This window comes from Vidua macroura, chromosome 4, assembly GCF_024509145.1.
Source record: "Vidua macroura isolate BioBank_ID:100142 chromosome 4, ASM2450914v1, whole genome shotgun sequence".
NCBI classification, from domain to species: Eukaryota; Metazoa; Chordata; class Aves; order Passeriformes; family Viduidae; genus Vidua; species Vidua macroura.
The window spans coordinates 61,502,025-61,518,108 of NC_071574.1; the positions used below are offsets into that span (position 1 = coordinate 61,502,025).

The window sequence follows — 16,084 nt, forward strand, 5'->3', positions numbered from 1 at the left end:
TTATACCCTCTAAATGAAATGATTCTGAGTACAGAGTTGCTTACTGACCTCTCACCTTCCAAACTGCCTTCCTTTGTAACTCATATTAAACCAGAATTGTCTTAAATCTTTATAGGATCTATAATAATATGGTGATCTATAGTATATTCATGATGATTTATGAGGTTTCAAATAATGACACTAAAATAATAGTCTTTTAACTGGCAGAATTATGATTCAGGTTGAACCTTTCTCTTTTTAGGTCTTCCTTTTAAGGAAATGTCTACACTGTATCAGGACACCAGCAAATATAAAATAATAAAGCGGTCCTCATGAAAAATGAGTTCTAAAAATATGAATTGTGATAGACTTCAGAAATCACATCAGAGTTCATGGTATCCATAGGGTTCAATACATGTAGCTATTGTGCACTGATCTCTGCATTTCATACTAATTCAGCATAGAACCAGATAACAGTTTCAGAAATTAAGGGACAAAATTCCCAACTATTTATCGTACTAGAAGCTGCAAGCAATGTATAAAAATGTATGTATTAATACATGTATAATGTATGTATTAATACATGTATAAAAATAGGCTTAGTTATCTTTCCAGGGAAACCATTGCCAATATCATATGCTTGTATATCACGAGTTATACCCCAACTTCTGAGAGTTAAAATCATCAAGTATTAAAAATGTGTTATATTTTGGTCAGATTTTCTCTCTCCTTGTTTCTAAACTGGCATGATGCAGTCAAGATGCTTTTCAACATTTCATGTGCAATCACAAAGGCTAGATATCTGCTTTAAAAAAGAAAATCAAAACGAAACAAGAAAGAAGTTTCAAAACCCCATCTCTCATTAATACTAAATCCATGGTTTTAATTTCTTATTTTTGACTGGCAATCAGACTTCAGCTCAATTGCAAAGGGGTTGAAAGAATTCGGATTTTTTTTCACCCTGAAATCAGCAGATGAGAACCAAGCAACATATATGGTTTGACTGCTCCTAGAAAGAACTCCTCCACCCAGTGCTGCCACTGTGATCAGTGACCACTGGTTATCTTCTTTAAGTTGCTCCTCTAATTTGCTGGAAGATGTTTTTTCTTGCTTTTGGAGCAGATGGTTAGGCTGCCAGGCACCTACAGGAACCAAATCCAGTGGCAGCCACTGATGATGCCATAAGCACCTACTCGATTTTCTCTCTGCTGCTGAAGTGCCCCATGTGTGTCATCAACCCCTGCAAGAGATCTCACTTCAGGTACCTGGGAGAGTGGCATGAAAGAATGACAGCAAGAGCATGGACACAACAGGAGAAAAGAGAGGAGGAAGGAATTGCCACGGAAGTTGAAAGGAATGGAGGATCATTGTTACAAATAATTTAGAAAAACTAGAAACAGGAAAGAAAGGAGAAAAAAAGATTATCGGATCATTGATAATCTCCAATGCATGAATGCTTAAGAGATTAAGGAACAAGACAGGTAAAAGTGTTAGAAGACAAGCAATTAAATTTAAAGATTTATTTCAACTCTGCTAAGGATTATTGGTACTGTTACAGAAAAGTTCACATCATACTATGGAATGAAGCTCTTGAAGAAACCCATTTCTGGAAAGAAGGAAGACAGTGGGTGCGGGAAGCACTGGTAAAATTTATACACCTCAGTTTCAATAAGGCTATTTCTACATTAAAATGTTGGAAAGATCCTGACTCCAAGAAGCAAACATAAGACACCTCCATGCTCTGAGGAGCAACTCATTGCAGGAGGAGGAAAATGTGCAAAATTCACTTTTTTCTATTTAGAACAGCTAAAGAGCACCATATGGCCAGTCTGTCTCTTAGCATGAAAGCATTTGTTCACTTGAAATAGGACTGAAGCAGAAGACAAGGTAAGCCAAGGAAAATTAAATGTGAACTGCATTTGCAGGTGAAAGACAATCACATATAATTGTATAGTTTCCAGTAATTTACAACTAATAGCACTACAAAAGTGTTTTCTGATAAAGACAGCATCTACAACAGATTACCTTTAATCTCCTACAGCAGTTATTTGGCAGTTTTTAATGAGCCTGTGTGAGGCTGTGCTGTAAACAGCAGTAAAAACAACATGAGACTGTTTCAAAGTCTGTTCCTGAGAGGCTCTGATATAAAAATTTCAGAGATAGAAAAGCAGAAGATTTGATGTTACTACTTTTTATGTCTGAAATGCTTACTATTCACCTCATTAATCATTATATGCTGCCATTTCACTAACAACATCAGAGGTAACTAGCACCATGAGATGTGATGCATATTCATTCTTCTCTACACAGCTGATCTGGTAAAGGTTATAATGTCACCTCTCCTGTACTGGTTACTGAATCCTCCCCCCTCATAGGCACCATTTCAGTGGCTGAATTCAGATTGCTCTTAAAGTTGGATGTGCTGTCTCTCCCCAGAAGACAGATAAGATGAACTGACTAATTATAAAAATTCATACCTGCTTCACTGAGTGCAAAGAAAGGGAAAATAAAAACAAAAAAAATAAAGAAAGGAAAAATAACAGTCTAGCAAAAATAAAATGAAACCTTTTTTCATTAAATACTGTGCTATAGGTGAGTCCCACTGAATACACAGACTATGACACAATGGCTTTTCTATGGTTGTGTGTTAGGATGCCCAAACACACAATGGGCAACCCAGGGGTCAGTGCTTCATCCTTCCAAAGAAGTCCACACTTGGCCTAGGTAGGGCACCCATGGCTGGGCCAGGGGACTATCTCAGAAGGCTCATCTCATCTTGTAAAATCTGTCTATCTCTACCCAGCCTTTTGGCTGATTACTCAGGAGTGCATTGGAATTTGCCCATTTGCAGTTTTAGAAATTGACAGTCAGGTTTTTACTTCAAGCACAATCCAAAATGCCCTGAAGCCTGAGGGATTTCACTGACTTCTGTTTTGAACCAACACTGCAAAACAGTGCCCCTCAGAGAGTGGGACCAATCTAATATCAAATTGCACATAGTCCTAAAACCTCAGCATGGGCACTATCAGGTTCCCACTCTTTAAAGGTCATTTGGGCACAAACTTCCTACCAACAAGAGAAATGTAAGAAAACTTACCATACCACATTTCTGAAGGGTTATTCCAAATTCAGAAGACACTGACATATTGGACATATCTTCAGGCTATGGAGGAAGGGGAAAATCTACATAGTGTATGAAAACACAATTCACAAACTTCAGCAACAAGTTAAATTATATAAATAAATAAATGATTTTAAAAAACATTTAGAGGTACCAATCGCTTTCAAATTTAGGAGTTTTATTATGCCAACAGTTTAATCTTTTTTTCTAGTCCAAATGTGCAAGAAATACTTATTCCCAGTAGTAATTATTAGAATCTTAATTGATATATTAATCTTTTGACTATCACAATTCACAACAAAAAAAACCATGCATGAAGTTCACCAGACTATACAGATTCTTTTCATCACTAAGTGTCTCTCAGAATTTACACAGCAATCACACAGCTGTACCTGTCACAGGAATTCTTTGCAAGTCCCAAAACTAGTTGGTGTTGCTGAAGTCATGTCAAATGAACACAATCATCTGAGACAGAACTAGAAATCTATTAACTGGATAGTAAATTCCCAACATTTAGTTTTTACAGAATTGCTACAACCCTTACAAATACTGAAATTGGCAAACCATCTTTTACTGACCGGAAGGTGGCTGATGTCAGACTCCCGTTTGAACAGCACCTTCTTCGTCCAAGAGGGTATCAAGGCAAACAGCGAATGGCTCCACTGGCTGTCCGAGGCTGCAGAGGTCAAGAGCTGGTGAGGGGCTTTGCTTGCCTGAATGACCACAGGTAAGGGCACTGCTGAAAACCAAGGCAACATTCAGCATTACAGCTAAGGCTGGGTCCTGCATGGCAGCCACTTGGTGCTGAGTCTAGCCAGGGAGGGGGATCACGGCACCAGTGCTCTGTGTGCAGACAGAGCCAGATTCTCTCTCTCTCGGCACTCAAAATCATGACAAACAACAGAGACTGAGGCCAGCCAGGAAACAGAGATGGGATTTGTCCTACAAAACCCAGCAGGAGTCAGAACAAAACTGTTTCCTCCCTAAGGAACTCCCATATACCCCACAGAAAACTTCTTGCCATTTAAATGTAAAGCATTTAATGCATGAATTAAAAGGTTTAGGCCGTAAGTCAACTGTTAATATTTTCAACACAAAGCAGCTTTCAGCAAAGCATAAAGAATTCAAAAAATCCACAGTATGAGGGGCATCAGTGCTAAAGGTGGTCTGCTTCAAAAATGCAGCCTTCCAATTAAGCATTGACCTTGCCAATACATATTCAGAAATGAAATACTTCTCAGTTGAGGATGGGTCTCAGTTACATTTCAGTTGAAGTGCCATCAAATAAAATGCTCATAAATTTAGTAATAAGCAATATAAATGCTAGCTTATACTCTTAAATTTTTATGAAAGATTACTCAGTGATATTACACAAAGTAACAGGCATAGTTTTGAAATCATATCACTTTGATCTATGAAAGTAAAAGCACTTATGACATTAATAAAAGAAGCTTATACTAAAAATAAATAATTTAATATGTTAAATTGCTAAAAGGTAAAGCTGCTGAATTAAGAGAAATATATTATGAAAATTTAAAATGATAGCTGGTTGTCTATGTTCAAAGAAGTTTTTTTCATTTTTTGCTTAATATTATCCTCATTTATTACTTATTTTTAAATCAGTTTTCAGCAATATACATTAAAATGAACAAAAAGTCCCATTAAAAAGGCAAGTAATTTTTGAAATTACTTTTCTATGGAAAAGGCTATTACATATTAATAAAATATGAAAAGCTGAAGACACTAAAATCTCATCAATATGAGTAGCAACAGTTTTTTTGAAAAGCCACTGCTTTGGAGGAAGACTAATATAGGGAAATACAATTAGCTGCAAATAGAAAAGCATGGACAGAGCATTCAGAACTGGACCCCTAAAAGGAGCCTTAAAGCATTAATGCACACGAATCATTGAAAATAATTCTGTTAACATAATGAATGAGATGCAATCCTGTTGCTTAGAAAACCCAGGTGGACACGTACTGGGGGAGCTTCCCTGTCTTCCCATGTTTATTTGGAAGGGAGTAGCATATACAAAATTGTGGATATACAGGCCAGGGAAAGTTGGTGTCTATATTTTATGACCAGTTTTAATTCACTTCTCTAAGTTTTACTTAAGTATATAAACCACTGTTAAACAATGTGACAGACTCTGACTAATTTAGGGACTGTAAAAACAACATGGCAAAACTCGGTGAGAACAGGAACATGTAGAATTACAACAAATGTCCACATGTGTTTGGGGCTGGAATTTTTTCAAGACAGTCATGCATGGCTTATTTCAATTTCAAGACTAAGCAATGTTGCAGATCACTCAGAATGAAACCAGTGCTGAATTTGCAGTGCAGTACAAACCTGCTAAATACCAATTTGAGCTCACCTAGCCGTGACACTCCCCAGCAGATCCAAATATACTGTATCTCACCTCCAACGGCTTTAAACCTGTTTCTGACTACTGAATCAAGCCTCTTTGCAGTTTTGTATAAATATATTCATACAGTGAAAAAGATTAATTTTATATATGCTGTGTCTCTCATACATTAATGCAACTGTCGTGCCATTCCTATGGAAGTGGGACACCAATTCTCCTTTTTGTTTTCCTGACTACAGGAAATGCACTTTCCTTTACAGAAAACAGAAACCCTGAATGAGCTTCTTTGTAGGGCTTTGTAAGTCAGAAGTCAAAATGACAAAATGTATGAACTCTGTTGAGCAACTACTACCTTTAAAATGCTTCTTGTTTAGCAGATCATTTCCTTCTGAATTTGGGATGAGGGCAGTCAGCCAACAAGAAGTGTGCAATTGCTTCATAAGGTTTCTTTTTATCTTGTGTCCTGTGTAGTATAACATCTCCATAAGCACACCCAGCTGCGTTCTACATGTGACGGCAAAGCCTGATACTATCCCTCTAAAGAGTATCAAGTCCACAGTAACCAATTTAATTAACTGATCATGTTCCCTGACTCTGAATCAATCTCTGTATTACTAATTACACAGATGAGTCTGTTTTCAAGCCGTGCTTTGTCATCACTTACAATCCCAAGATAATGTTCCCAACTCCCAGCAGAAGTCTCCAGGCATGTTATTTGGCTACTCCATCATCAGTAGCTGAAGTAGTTGAACTTTTTATGTTAAGCAGCCTCAACATTGATGATGACAAGGATGTTTCTGCAAATCCACTTGTATATTCCCAGTGGCAGGTTTTGCTTAAACAGATTCAACCAGTATTGCTTTTCTCCAGAATTTTTCTCATCCTTCCTGTTAATTTATAATATTATAGGCTGTTCTATAATACTCTGGATCCACTGCCAATAAAGCTGCACTTTTCTGTGGCATTTTTGTTTCTAGTATTGACTGTCAATTAAATAAAATAACGTTTTTCTGATCCACACATATTTAACTGTCACTGGAACAGCTAATCTACAAGAACTTAAGTGCATTTCCACATAATTTGCTGCATACTCAACATCAGCAACATAACTGTATTTATCAATTCACCTACTGTCTCTTTTCAGGTAAGTTCCTATTGTAGATGTAGGATTGTAGATGTCTGCTGGGTGCTTGAAAAGCTGGACTCTAAATATCTGAGAAAGGATGGTACAGGCATAATACATTCTGTCTTTTTCACCTATATTCTAGATTTCTGTTCTGAAACTTTTTTTTTTTTTTAACAAAGAGATTCATCAGACTTTGGAAAATACTTGACTGCTGAGACCTTTCACTTTGGCTTTCTTTAGGATGCTGCTCAGAAGTGCAATTTGTTTCCATGGTGCCATCAACAGTGCCCCTCCAGAGATGCATCCCAGTTCTGACAGTGACTCTGAGGTCTCCTTGTTCCTTCCACCCTTTTCTTCCTACAGCTTCAATCTTGGTAATTTTTCTGGCTGTTTTCAGAAAAGCCATTATCAGGCTGCAAGGTCATAATTTTCATTGGTTTCTAAATGGCAATGATTCCCACCCCTTTTTGAAAGAAAATCTCTGCAACGCAGGGGAACAGTTTCAGCTTTCCACACAGCCCAAGCAGCCCCCTCTCAGCTGGGCTTGCCAGGCTGCCACCAGGAACTCCCTGACTACAGCGCCTCAGGCCAAAACATTTCCCAGCAAGCAAACTACCAGAGCATGGAGCTTCATCTGGGGCTTCCCTGTAAACATCTCCAAAGTTGCCAAATCAAACAGTTCATCAAAGACAGTAATTTCACTTCCTTTTGAGATGTGAGACAATATCACAATCTTTAAGAAAAAAATTCTTTTTTTTTTTAATTAAAAATTCCCCTGTTTTACAAGGCATTATCAAGCTGTTAAATATTTTATCTTACTTTTAATTAGTACATTAATAAAACGTTTTCCCATTATCTAATTCTACATAAACCCAATATAAACAGATACATCAGAACCTGTCTTAAACTGCATATTCCTAGCTAATTACCAGTGCTGGTAGGTAGATCTTGTATTGAATTTCAGAATGGAAACACAGAAAAAATATTAACATAGTTGCAACAGCTGGAATACTGGTGTAACATTTTACCTCTCACATTCCTGTAGTATGCACAGTTGATCAGAGTAGTCTCTGCTACTAAAAGTTCAATTTTCTTTGCTGTTCCCCCTAGGCCATTACTTGCCACTCCAACTTTTTGCACTATTGCCTTGGGTGGTGACATATTGCTCTTCTGGGCTTCCAGCTGCCACACTCAAGGCACGGGCAATATGCTTAGGAAGGAGAGCTCCCCAGCGTGGTGGCAGTGAATCTGTGCTCATACAGACTGGGAGTAGAAGGATGGGTATTCTAAGAAAAGAAATTGTCCCCTGATCATGGTCAGCACACTGTCCTTTACTTTGAAATTAGTTCTGTGTAAGGACATGGACCTGGCACAGCACAAGCCTTGACACAACAAGCCTTGACCACTGGACTCAGGGGGCTGAGTCCTGAACGTGTCAGTGGCATGGACCACCCACCATTAGAACAGCGCATAGAATATCACGATAGAAGTTAAGCTGAAGGTTACTCTTGGCTACAGCATTAAATAGGATAAGAGAAAATTAAAATCATCTTACAATAGGTTTACATCAAAAACTCCAGTATGTCCTTAAGGCTCCTATACCTTTACAGCCCATTCTAAGCAGTAGAATGCCAAATTACAGTAGGAAAGCAAAGACACTGACACGGTTGTGAAATTTCAAGTTCAGAATTAAAAATGAGGAAAAAAAAACCCAACAATTTAACTAAGATATTAATTCTAATTTATGGCTCTCAAGGGCTGAATATTTCAATTCAGATTCCAGAGTCTCACTTGCTTATCCACCACAAATTTATCAGCAAAGCTTTGAAAATTTTTGCTTTATTTCAGTGGGTAAGACAGGAGTTAAATACACTCACTTGCTATATTCTTATTGTCGTTGCTCTAAATTACTCCCTGTCTTGAAAACAATCCAGGATACAAGATCCAATTTGAAGTCCTTTCAATTACACACAACAATGAACAGGCAAAGGTAGCTATTTACGGTACTCAGTTTTGAATGCTGCCATTAGCTTTTCTTGTTACAATGTCAAAGAAACTATGGGCATCAACAAGAAAAAACAAATCTACTTTCCAGGTCTGTTTTGAATAAATCAGAGCAGACTCAAATATAGCTCTCAAAAATCCACTGTGTTCCTCAGTCACAGGAATATTCTGGGGTTGTCTTTTCTCATCTTATGCAGAAACAACTCGAAAAAGCTTTCAACAGAAACACTGAGATCAGTGTGCTGTCACAATCCATTTCACACTTCAGCACGCTGCCAGTCTCAATGACAAAGGTTTTACGCATCTCTCTGCTTTCATCAAGAACTTCTTCAGAAAAAACTAAAGAATGTAGTACTCTGATTAGGCAAATCACTAAAAAAATATGTTAAAAATTGATATTTACTAGAATGGGACAGTTTTCAGTTATAAAATCAAGCATATAATTCAGTGCTTGTAGCACTCATTTAACACATATATTTACCTACTAACAAAATGCCAGAATTTCACAGAATCACAATAATTGAGTTTGGAAATGACCCTTAAGATTAAGTCCAATTGCAAACCTAGCACTGTGAAGTTCACCACTAAACCATGTCTCGAAGCACACACCTTTTAAATACCTCCAGGGATGGCACAGCAACTCAACCACTTCCCTGGCCAGCCTTTTCCAATGCTTGGTAACCCTTCCCTCGTCCTGCTGGCCACACTATTTTAGCCACTAACAAAATGGTACTGCATATCAAAATCCTCAACTTTTTTTTTAGGGCCAGAAGGTTTTTCTTAAGTATAAAACCACACTCATTTCCTCTCTCAGTGCATGGTACATGAATAATTTGCAACCCATCACAAAGCAAGATGCACACGGCAAAGATGACATTGAATAAATACTGGAAAAAAACAAGCTCAGCAAATCTGAATTACTTGCTTTCATATTTAAATTAATAAACTAATTTGTGAATTAGCTATGGCACAGGGCAAGGAAATTAGAGGTATCTCACTTGGTAACTGCTTCAAAGCATGCAAATTCTAGGCAAATGCATGTCATGAAAAAATCTCCTGGGGAACCATAGTGATGGAGAGGTTTATTTAACACACTGTGTTGCCCTGTTAATGTGCTGTATGAGGACATCCTAACCTTTCAGGACACACTCAGGTGAAATAGAACATTATTTATAATATATACATAGAAATTAAAGACTGGAGACTCAGAGAAACAGAGTGATTTTCTCAAATTTACAGAAAGAGCTGGTGGCAGTCAGCCCTCAGATGCAGCTACACCAAGCTCAAAGTGACTTCTCTAAGTTTCAATAAGATTAGGTGACCACCACTAGAGACATTCACCATACCTGAGATCACTGACAAGAATACTTATATCTGCTGGGAAGAGTTACCAGCATCCCAGCAGTACCTCTAGACCCACTGTATCTATCAGTCTTTAACCCACTGCATCTAACAGTCTTTAACACTCAGTCTTTGGTCCAGGACAAAGTGGTCCAGCCATTGCAGTTCCAGAGGTCTATAAAAATAGCTTCAAGAATAGGTATTGCAACACTGCTGGTAAAAGCACAAGGGTTAAGCTAGCTTCTGAAAATGAACATCTTGATCAACTTTAAGTAGTCTGGGATTTTCACAAACCTGGGAACTCTAGACATCAGAGAGTGCTCCCCTACACCATTATGTTTAATACTGAAACAGGGCTCCTCCTGAAAATGATTCAGAGCAGGGTATGAACTGAGGCCTTCTCACAAAGGCTTCATTCTAGATGAGCTGTTTAGGGAACCTAAAGCACCCTTGTTCCTAATTTCTGTGCAAACACTCCCCTGTAGATCAAGACTGAGCTACTGAGAGTCCCACTGATGTCAGGAGGCCACCAGGGCGCAGTTCCAGGCCACTGCTCACCTTCACACACATCCCCCGTGAGTCTTGGTACACCCAAAATGCTGAAAAGAGGGAGGAAACAGTTGCATACCTGCCATTCCTAGGCATCCCATCTCTTTCTGAAGCCACAGATCATCTTCAAAAACCTGGAAGAGAGCATCAAAAAAAAAACCAAAACCTGTTTTCATAAATGTCTATTATTGAACTTTTAAGCTAAATTTATGCTTCAATTACACTATTACACAGAACCCTATCCTACAAAGCCTCAAGTTTCTCCAAAATTAACTACCAGAAGAGACACAACTTGGCTCTAGAGGTCTCCCACAGCTTGTTGAGCAGTATGAGGCTCTGCTGCCTAGCGTGGATATGCACACTTGGGGCTTAAATTGTACTTACACTTCATATTATGAGGATGAGTCCCTGTACAATATTGGAGCTGGACTGGCTATTCGTTTGCTTTCATTAAATAATCTTTCTTTGCCATTTTCATAGGCATATTTGAGGATACAGGAAAATCTGATCACTTGGAGACATCAGGAACATGTCCACATTAGATGATCAAGTCCACTGACATTACACTCATTTTTCCTCCAGAGAACTACACTGAGACTTTCAAAGGGGCAACATGCTATAACTGCAGCTTGCAAGGCAATCTGTGACAGCCTCTTGCCTGTGCCTGGACCACAGAGACTGCTACAGAAATCACAGCTCAAAACATCAGTAGAAGAAAACAGTGTTTTTAAGGAGTTTTATTGCCCAGTATTTTGATCAAGATGTAGTAGTCATACAAACAAGTTCTTATTTATCAAAGATTCTTCCTTGCAGGAGCTAACAGAAAGGCAGGAATGTGGGCTAATTATCAGGGATCTAACTCTGCCTGATGACATCAGCCACATTCCCTGTTTCTGTTTGCTACCAAGCACTGCATCTGAGTAATATTACGTACTGACTTATGTCAACACCACTGTTGACCACGGTTTAAGCCTGCTCAGGGAAGCCATCACTGATTACCGCTAGAGCTGTAACTTTAGTTACCCTTAAATTTCCCTCAACATAACAGAAAATGCAAGATGTCTCACAAATTCAGATGCACCAGAAGCCCTGGGGTTTAAGGAGCCTCTGGAAAACGTGTCCATACAGGATTGGAAGAAACTCTGAGATAAAGAAGGGACTCAGAAACAAACATTAGCATGTACATGCAGCAAACTCTGAGCAGCTCTGGGAGACCCCAGGCACTGAGCTCTTTACTAGAGGCTATTTCCAAATTTCTTGTTGTACAGCTCTTCCGAGTCTCCAGAATTCTTGTACATAAGCTGAGGTATGGTAGAGTTCTTTAATGCCATTATTAATTTATTGTCATTGGTTAAACAATCTGTGTGACCACAAATTTTAAGCAACCAAGCTCCTCAAGAACACAAAAAAAATAGGAAACTTCAGCAGCAAGCTGAAACAAAAAATTGTCTGATGGATAAATCAGATAGATTTATTATTATTATTATTATTATTATTATTATTATTATTATTATTATACTACATAGAATGAGTGCCTTCTGGGCTAGAGGGACCCTCGCAGATCATTGTGTCCTACTCTTGAATGAATGGCCCATAAGAGGATCAAAATTGCTGTTTGTGTGCCCTTCCATCTATGCATATGGATATGCAGCAACAGAAATCACATTAAAAGGGTATCAATCCTTGCCAGGCATTTCTAGAGCAGTGCAGGGCCCTCTCTGCATCAAGGAAATATGTATCAGCCCACTAAATTGATGAAACAGCAGTTTAGAACACTGATGAAAATGTAGACCACCAATATGGTCTTTTATGTTAAATGCAATCTTGTTTATAAATATAAATCCCAAATATGCATTAAATCAGTATATATATGAATTGCAGTGTTGGATGTCAACAGCTGCATTGTGAGCCTGCAACTAAAGTTGACCACGGTTTAAGCATGTATAAAGACATGCTAAAAATGTGGCTTTCTAGCTAACAAGCTTTATTTCCTACTTTCTAGGAAATCAGTACACAACTGGCTCCTGATTTCCACAGGCTCCAGGTTTTTATTCCTGTGTGGTTTTACAAAATATAGCCTGAGTATTCAGCAGAAGTCTTCTACTCTGCTGCAGAATGCATCCACAATACCAGAGGACAATGGGATCCAAAACAGCAAGAACTGCCAATTCCATGGACCTGCACTCACATCATGCTTCAACAGTAATTAATTTAATGCAATAATATTGTCAGGAAACTTCTCCCCAAATTTTACATTAATTTATTCTTCTGGTAAAGTAAGTTGGTGTGCTGTTTTTTGGTTTTGCGGGGGGGAGGCTCCTCCTGGTTTTGAAAGGGTTTTGTTTGTTTTTTTTTCCTGCAATACTATTTCCTGTTTATTTGTCTTTCTGTAATCCTACCAACAAACTACATTTGTGACGCACTCTAATCCCCACTGCACAATAAGGAGTGGGCAAAAGATAACTATGTCAACACATCTTGAGAGGGCTTGACAGACACAAACCTAGATAAGGAGAAAGAATGAACATAAAAGCTCCATTGTAAAAGCTACTGCACTCCTCACTAGAGACTGACACCACTGAGCAGAGGTGCTGTGACTAGATAAACACCAAAGGCCTCTGCTCAGAAGCACAGCAAAGCACAGACACAGCATCATTAGGGCTGGAGATCATCCAGTCCAATCCCTTGCCAAAGCAGGGTCACTTAGAGCAGGTGACAGGAACACAGGTGGGTCTGGAATGTCTCCAGAGAGGGAGACTCCAAGACTTCTCTGGGCAGCTGTGCCAGTGTTCTGCCACCGTCAATGAAAAGAAGTTCTTCATGTCGAGGTGAAACTTCTTGTGTTTTACTTTATGGCCATTGCTTCTTGTCTTGTCCCCGGCTACCACTGAAAAGAGTCTGGCACCATCCTCTTGACAGCCACCTCTGAGATATTCGTATGTATTAATGAGATTCCCTCCCTGTCTTCTCCTCTATAGAGTGAACAGGCCCAGCTGCCGCAATTTCTCTTGGTAAGAGGGATGCCCCATACACCTCATCGCTTTCGTGGCCCTCTGCTGGACCGTCTCCAGTGTACTGAGGACCCTGCCCAGAACCTGTCGGCTGCCTCCCCACGCCGGCGCCTGGCAGCTTTCCGGGCCGCTGCCACCGGCCGCAGTGCCGGGGAAGCGGCCGCTGCCCAGCCGGGCCCCGCTCCCGAGCACAGCCCACCGCGGGGGCTGCTGCACCGTCCCGCGGGCCTGCCCTGAGCCCGCCATGGACCGCCGCGCCGAGGGGCCGCTCACCACCCGCACACCGCGGGCACAGCGCTTACCCCAGCCGCCGTCCGACCGCAGGGGTCCCGGGGCGGGCTCCGCCCGGTGCCCGCTGCGAGGGGCTGAGCGGGCGCGGAGGGGCCGCCGGGGAGCAGCGCCAGCAGCAGCCCGGCCAGCGGCCACCGCATGGCGGCAGGCGGACCCTCCGCGGGTGCGGACGGCGCCGCGGCGATTTCTCCAGGCGTTGCCCTGAACCAGGCCCGGCCTCAGCCGCCGCATCCACCCGCCATCGGTCTCCTCCCACCGCGGCGAGGGCGGGGGTAGAGGGGCCCCGAGCTGCGGGACCTCCCCTCATGCCCTGCCCTCTCCTCGTCGCGGGCCGGGCACCGTGCGATGGCGGCGGTCGAGGGTTGTCTGCGGGCCGTAGGGCTGCAGTTTTGGGCGGACTCGCTGCAGGCTCTGCCCGCCCTGCTGGCTCCTGCCGCGCTGCTGGGGCTGCTGCTGGGCGCCGCCGCCGCCGCCCTGCTCTGCCGCTGCGCGCTCGGGCCGCGCCGGGGCGGAGAGGTACGCGGGGCCGGCGGGGAGGGAGGCGCGGGCCGGCCGCGGGCGAACAGCTCGGGGGAGCAGGAGTGCTTTGCGAAGCTTTGAAGGGCGGACGGCCCGGGAGGTGTCGCCTGCGGGCTTTGCCCGCTGCACAGGACAGTCTGGGCTGCGCTCGGGGCGAGCGGCGCTGCGGGGTGCGCTCTGCAGTGGGGGTAGGTGGGGAGCCCCGTAATGCCTGCCACATCTCTGCTGGCAAGGATTTCAGTACTTCCTTTTAGTAGTTGCTGAAAGAAATGGACTAACTCTAAAAGGAGGCCGGTGAAAGTGTTTACGTGTTCTGAGTGTTCCCCCCTGGCCTGTATCTCTACCATATGTGACCTGCAAGTTGCTTCTCGCAAGCACCGCTTCGTGTGCGAGGCACTGTTGCTTTTGGGGATAATGGAAGATGTACCCGGTTTGCAGAAGCTTTGTGAGATAACTGAAAATAAACGTTAATTTCCACCTTAAACTAGTAATCTTATTTTCGAAGTGTTTCACAGACTTTTCCAAAGTTCACGTTTCAACACAGCATAGAGTAGAGCCCACAGCATTAACTTTGCACTGAGGGTATGCACATGGACACCTAAAGAAGCAGTCTGAGCACTGCTGACGGTTTGCTTGATGCCAAACTAACAGGGTTTTCTAAAGTGTGTGATTTTGTTAATAACATACTTGTTGTTTTCTTTTAAGTACTGTGGTTCATATCTCTTTATTTCATAATGTTTGTTTAGACTCGTAGATTGCAGAGGCAGCATGCACCTACCAAACCAGGCAGGCATCCTTCTACCAGGCAGATATATTTTCTGAGAATTGTTATTGATTTATGCTTTATTCTCCCATCATGCTGGACTGACTGGATGTAGCAGTGGTTGGTGCTGGCACAGTGGGGGGATTTGGAGCCCTGCAGAGAGTTCTGCCAGCCTGCAAGTGCAGGGTCTGGTCCAGCTTGGTTTTTTACCACACCTTTTCTCAGCTATAACAGCTCTCCTGCATGTGTGTGTCTGCTAGTGTTGATCATCATGAAACATTCCATAGGAGACAAATTCTCTAGTTCCCACTGCTTTTACTTTGGAGGATTGAAGCTCTGTTTGAAGCCAGACATTAGCCTAGTAATAAAGGCACTTCAAATGCTGGATCAATGCATCCTGTGTGAGTACAAGGCCTTCTGATTCAATTGCTCATTTTCCATGCCTTAATAGGTGTATCTTTATTGTACTGCCACTACCAACTCAAATGTAGTAGATATGACATTATCCTCTATGTCATATATGTCAATAGGGAACAGAAGCTGTCAGTTCTCCCTGGTCTGGATCTTCAGATGCATTTAGATGTTTAAATGCTATTGAAATCAATGCTGCTGTCATAAAAGGGTTATTTATTTTGAAAGAAAAATAAACTGCTTGCTGGTGCATACAGAGCACATTGCAGGGTGGGAAGGTTGTATCCTGACGCTGTTGAGCAGGACGGGAACAGAGAACTCCAGATCAGAAGGCAAAGAAAATGAACTCTCTCTTTATTTCAAATGTACCGCTCTATATATAGAGGACATCGAGAAGACTAATTTCATTGGTCTTAGAGTGAAAACATGTCACACCATTGGTGTACAGTGAATGACACACAGTAGCAGAACATATCTATAAACAATGTGAATAACAAGATAGATTAGAGAATTATTTGCATTCTTTCCCAACTGTTTCCCAGGTTGTCGCCTGGTTAGAAAACCTTTCTCTTTCTCTCTGACTGAGCTGAGAATACCCACA

General features: G+C 41.4%; 2 protein-coding genes across 8 annotated transcripts in view; one reads left to right on the forward strand and one right to left on the reverse strand.

Moving 5' to 3' along the window:
• EVC2 (EvC ciliary complex subunit 2) overlaps positions 1-13,937 on the reverse strand; it is a 61,342-nt gene extending 47,405 nt beyond the window's left edge. For 3 of the 4 annotated variants that reach the window (XM_053975141.1, XM_053975142.1, XM_053975140.1), the window contains exons 1-4: positions 13,802-13,937; positions 10,568-10,622; positions 3,679-3,839; positions 3,077-3,142 (exon numbers count right to left, since the gene is read on the reverse strand). In XM_053975141.1, the coding sequence (XP_053831116.1) occupies positions 3,077-3,142; positions 3,679-3,839; positions 10,568-10,622; positions 13,802-13,930 (411 nt within the window). In that variant the 5' untranslated portion in view covers positions 13,931-13,937. The remainder of the gene's footprint in view (positions 1-3,076; positions 3,143-3,678; positions 3,840-10,567; positions 10,623-13,801) is intronic. The other variant, XM_053975143.1, reaches the window with a different exon arrangement.
• Positions 13,938-14,110: 173 nt separating this feature from the next.
• The window catches only part of EVC (EvC ciliary complex subunit 1), a 49,031-nt gene continuing 47,057 nt past the window's right edge, over positions 14,111-16,084 (forward strand). For all 4 annotated transcript variants that reach the window (XM_053975144.1, XM_053975145.1, XM_053975146.1 and 1 more), the window contains exon 1: positions 14,111-14,306. In XM_053975144.1, the coding sequence (XP_053831119.1) occupies positions 14,136-14,306 (171 nt within the window). In that variant the 5' untranslated portion in view covers positions 14,111-14,135. The remainder of the gene's footprint in view (positions 14,307-16,084) is intronic.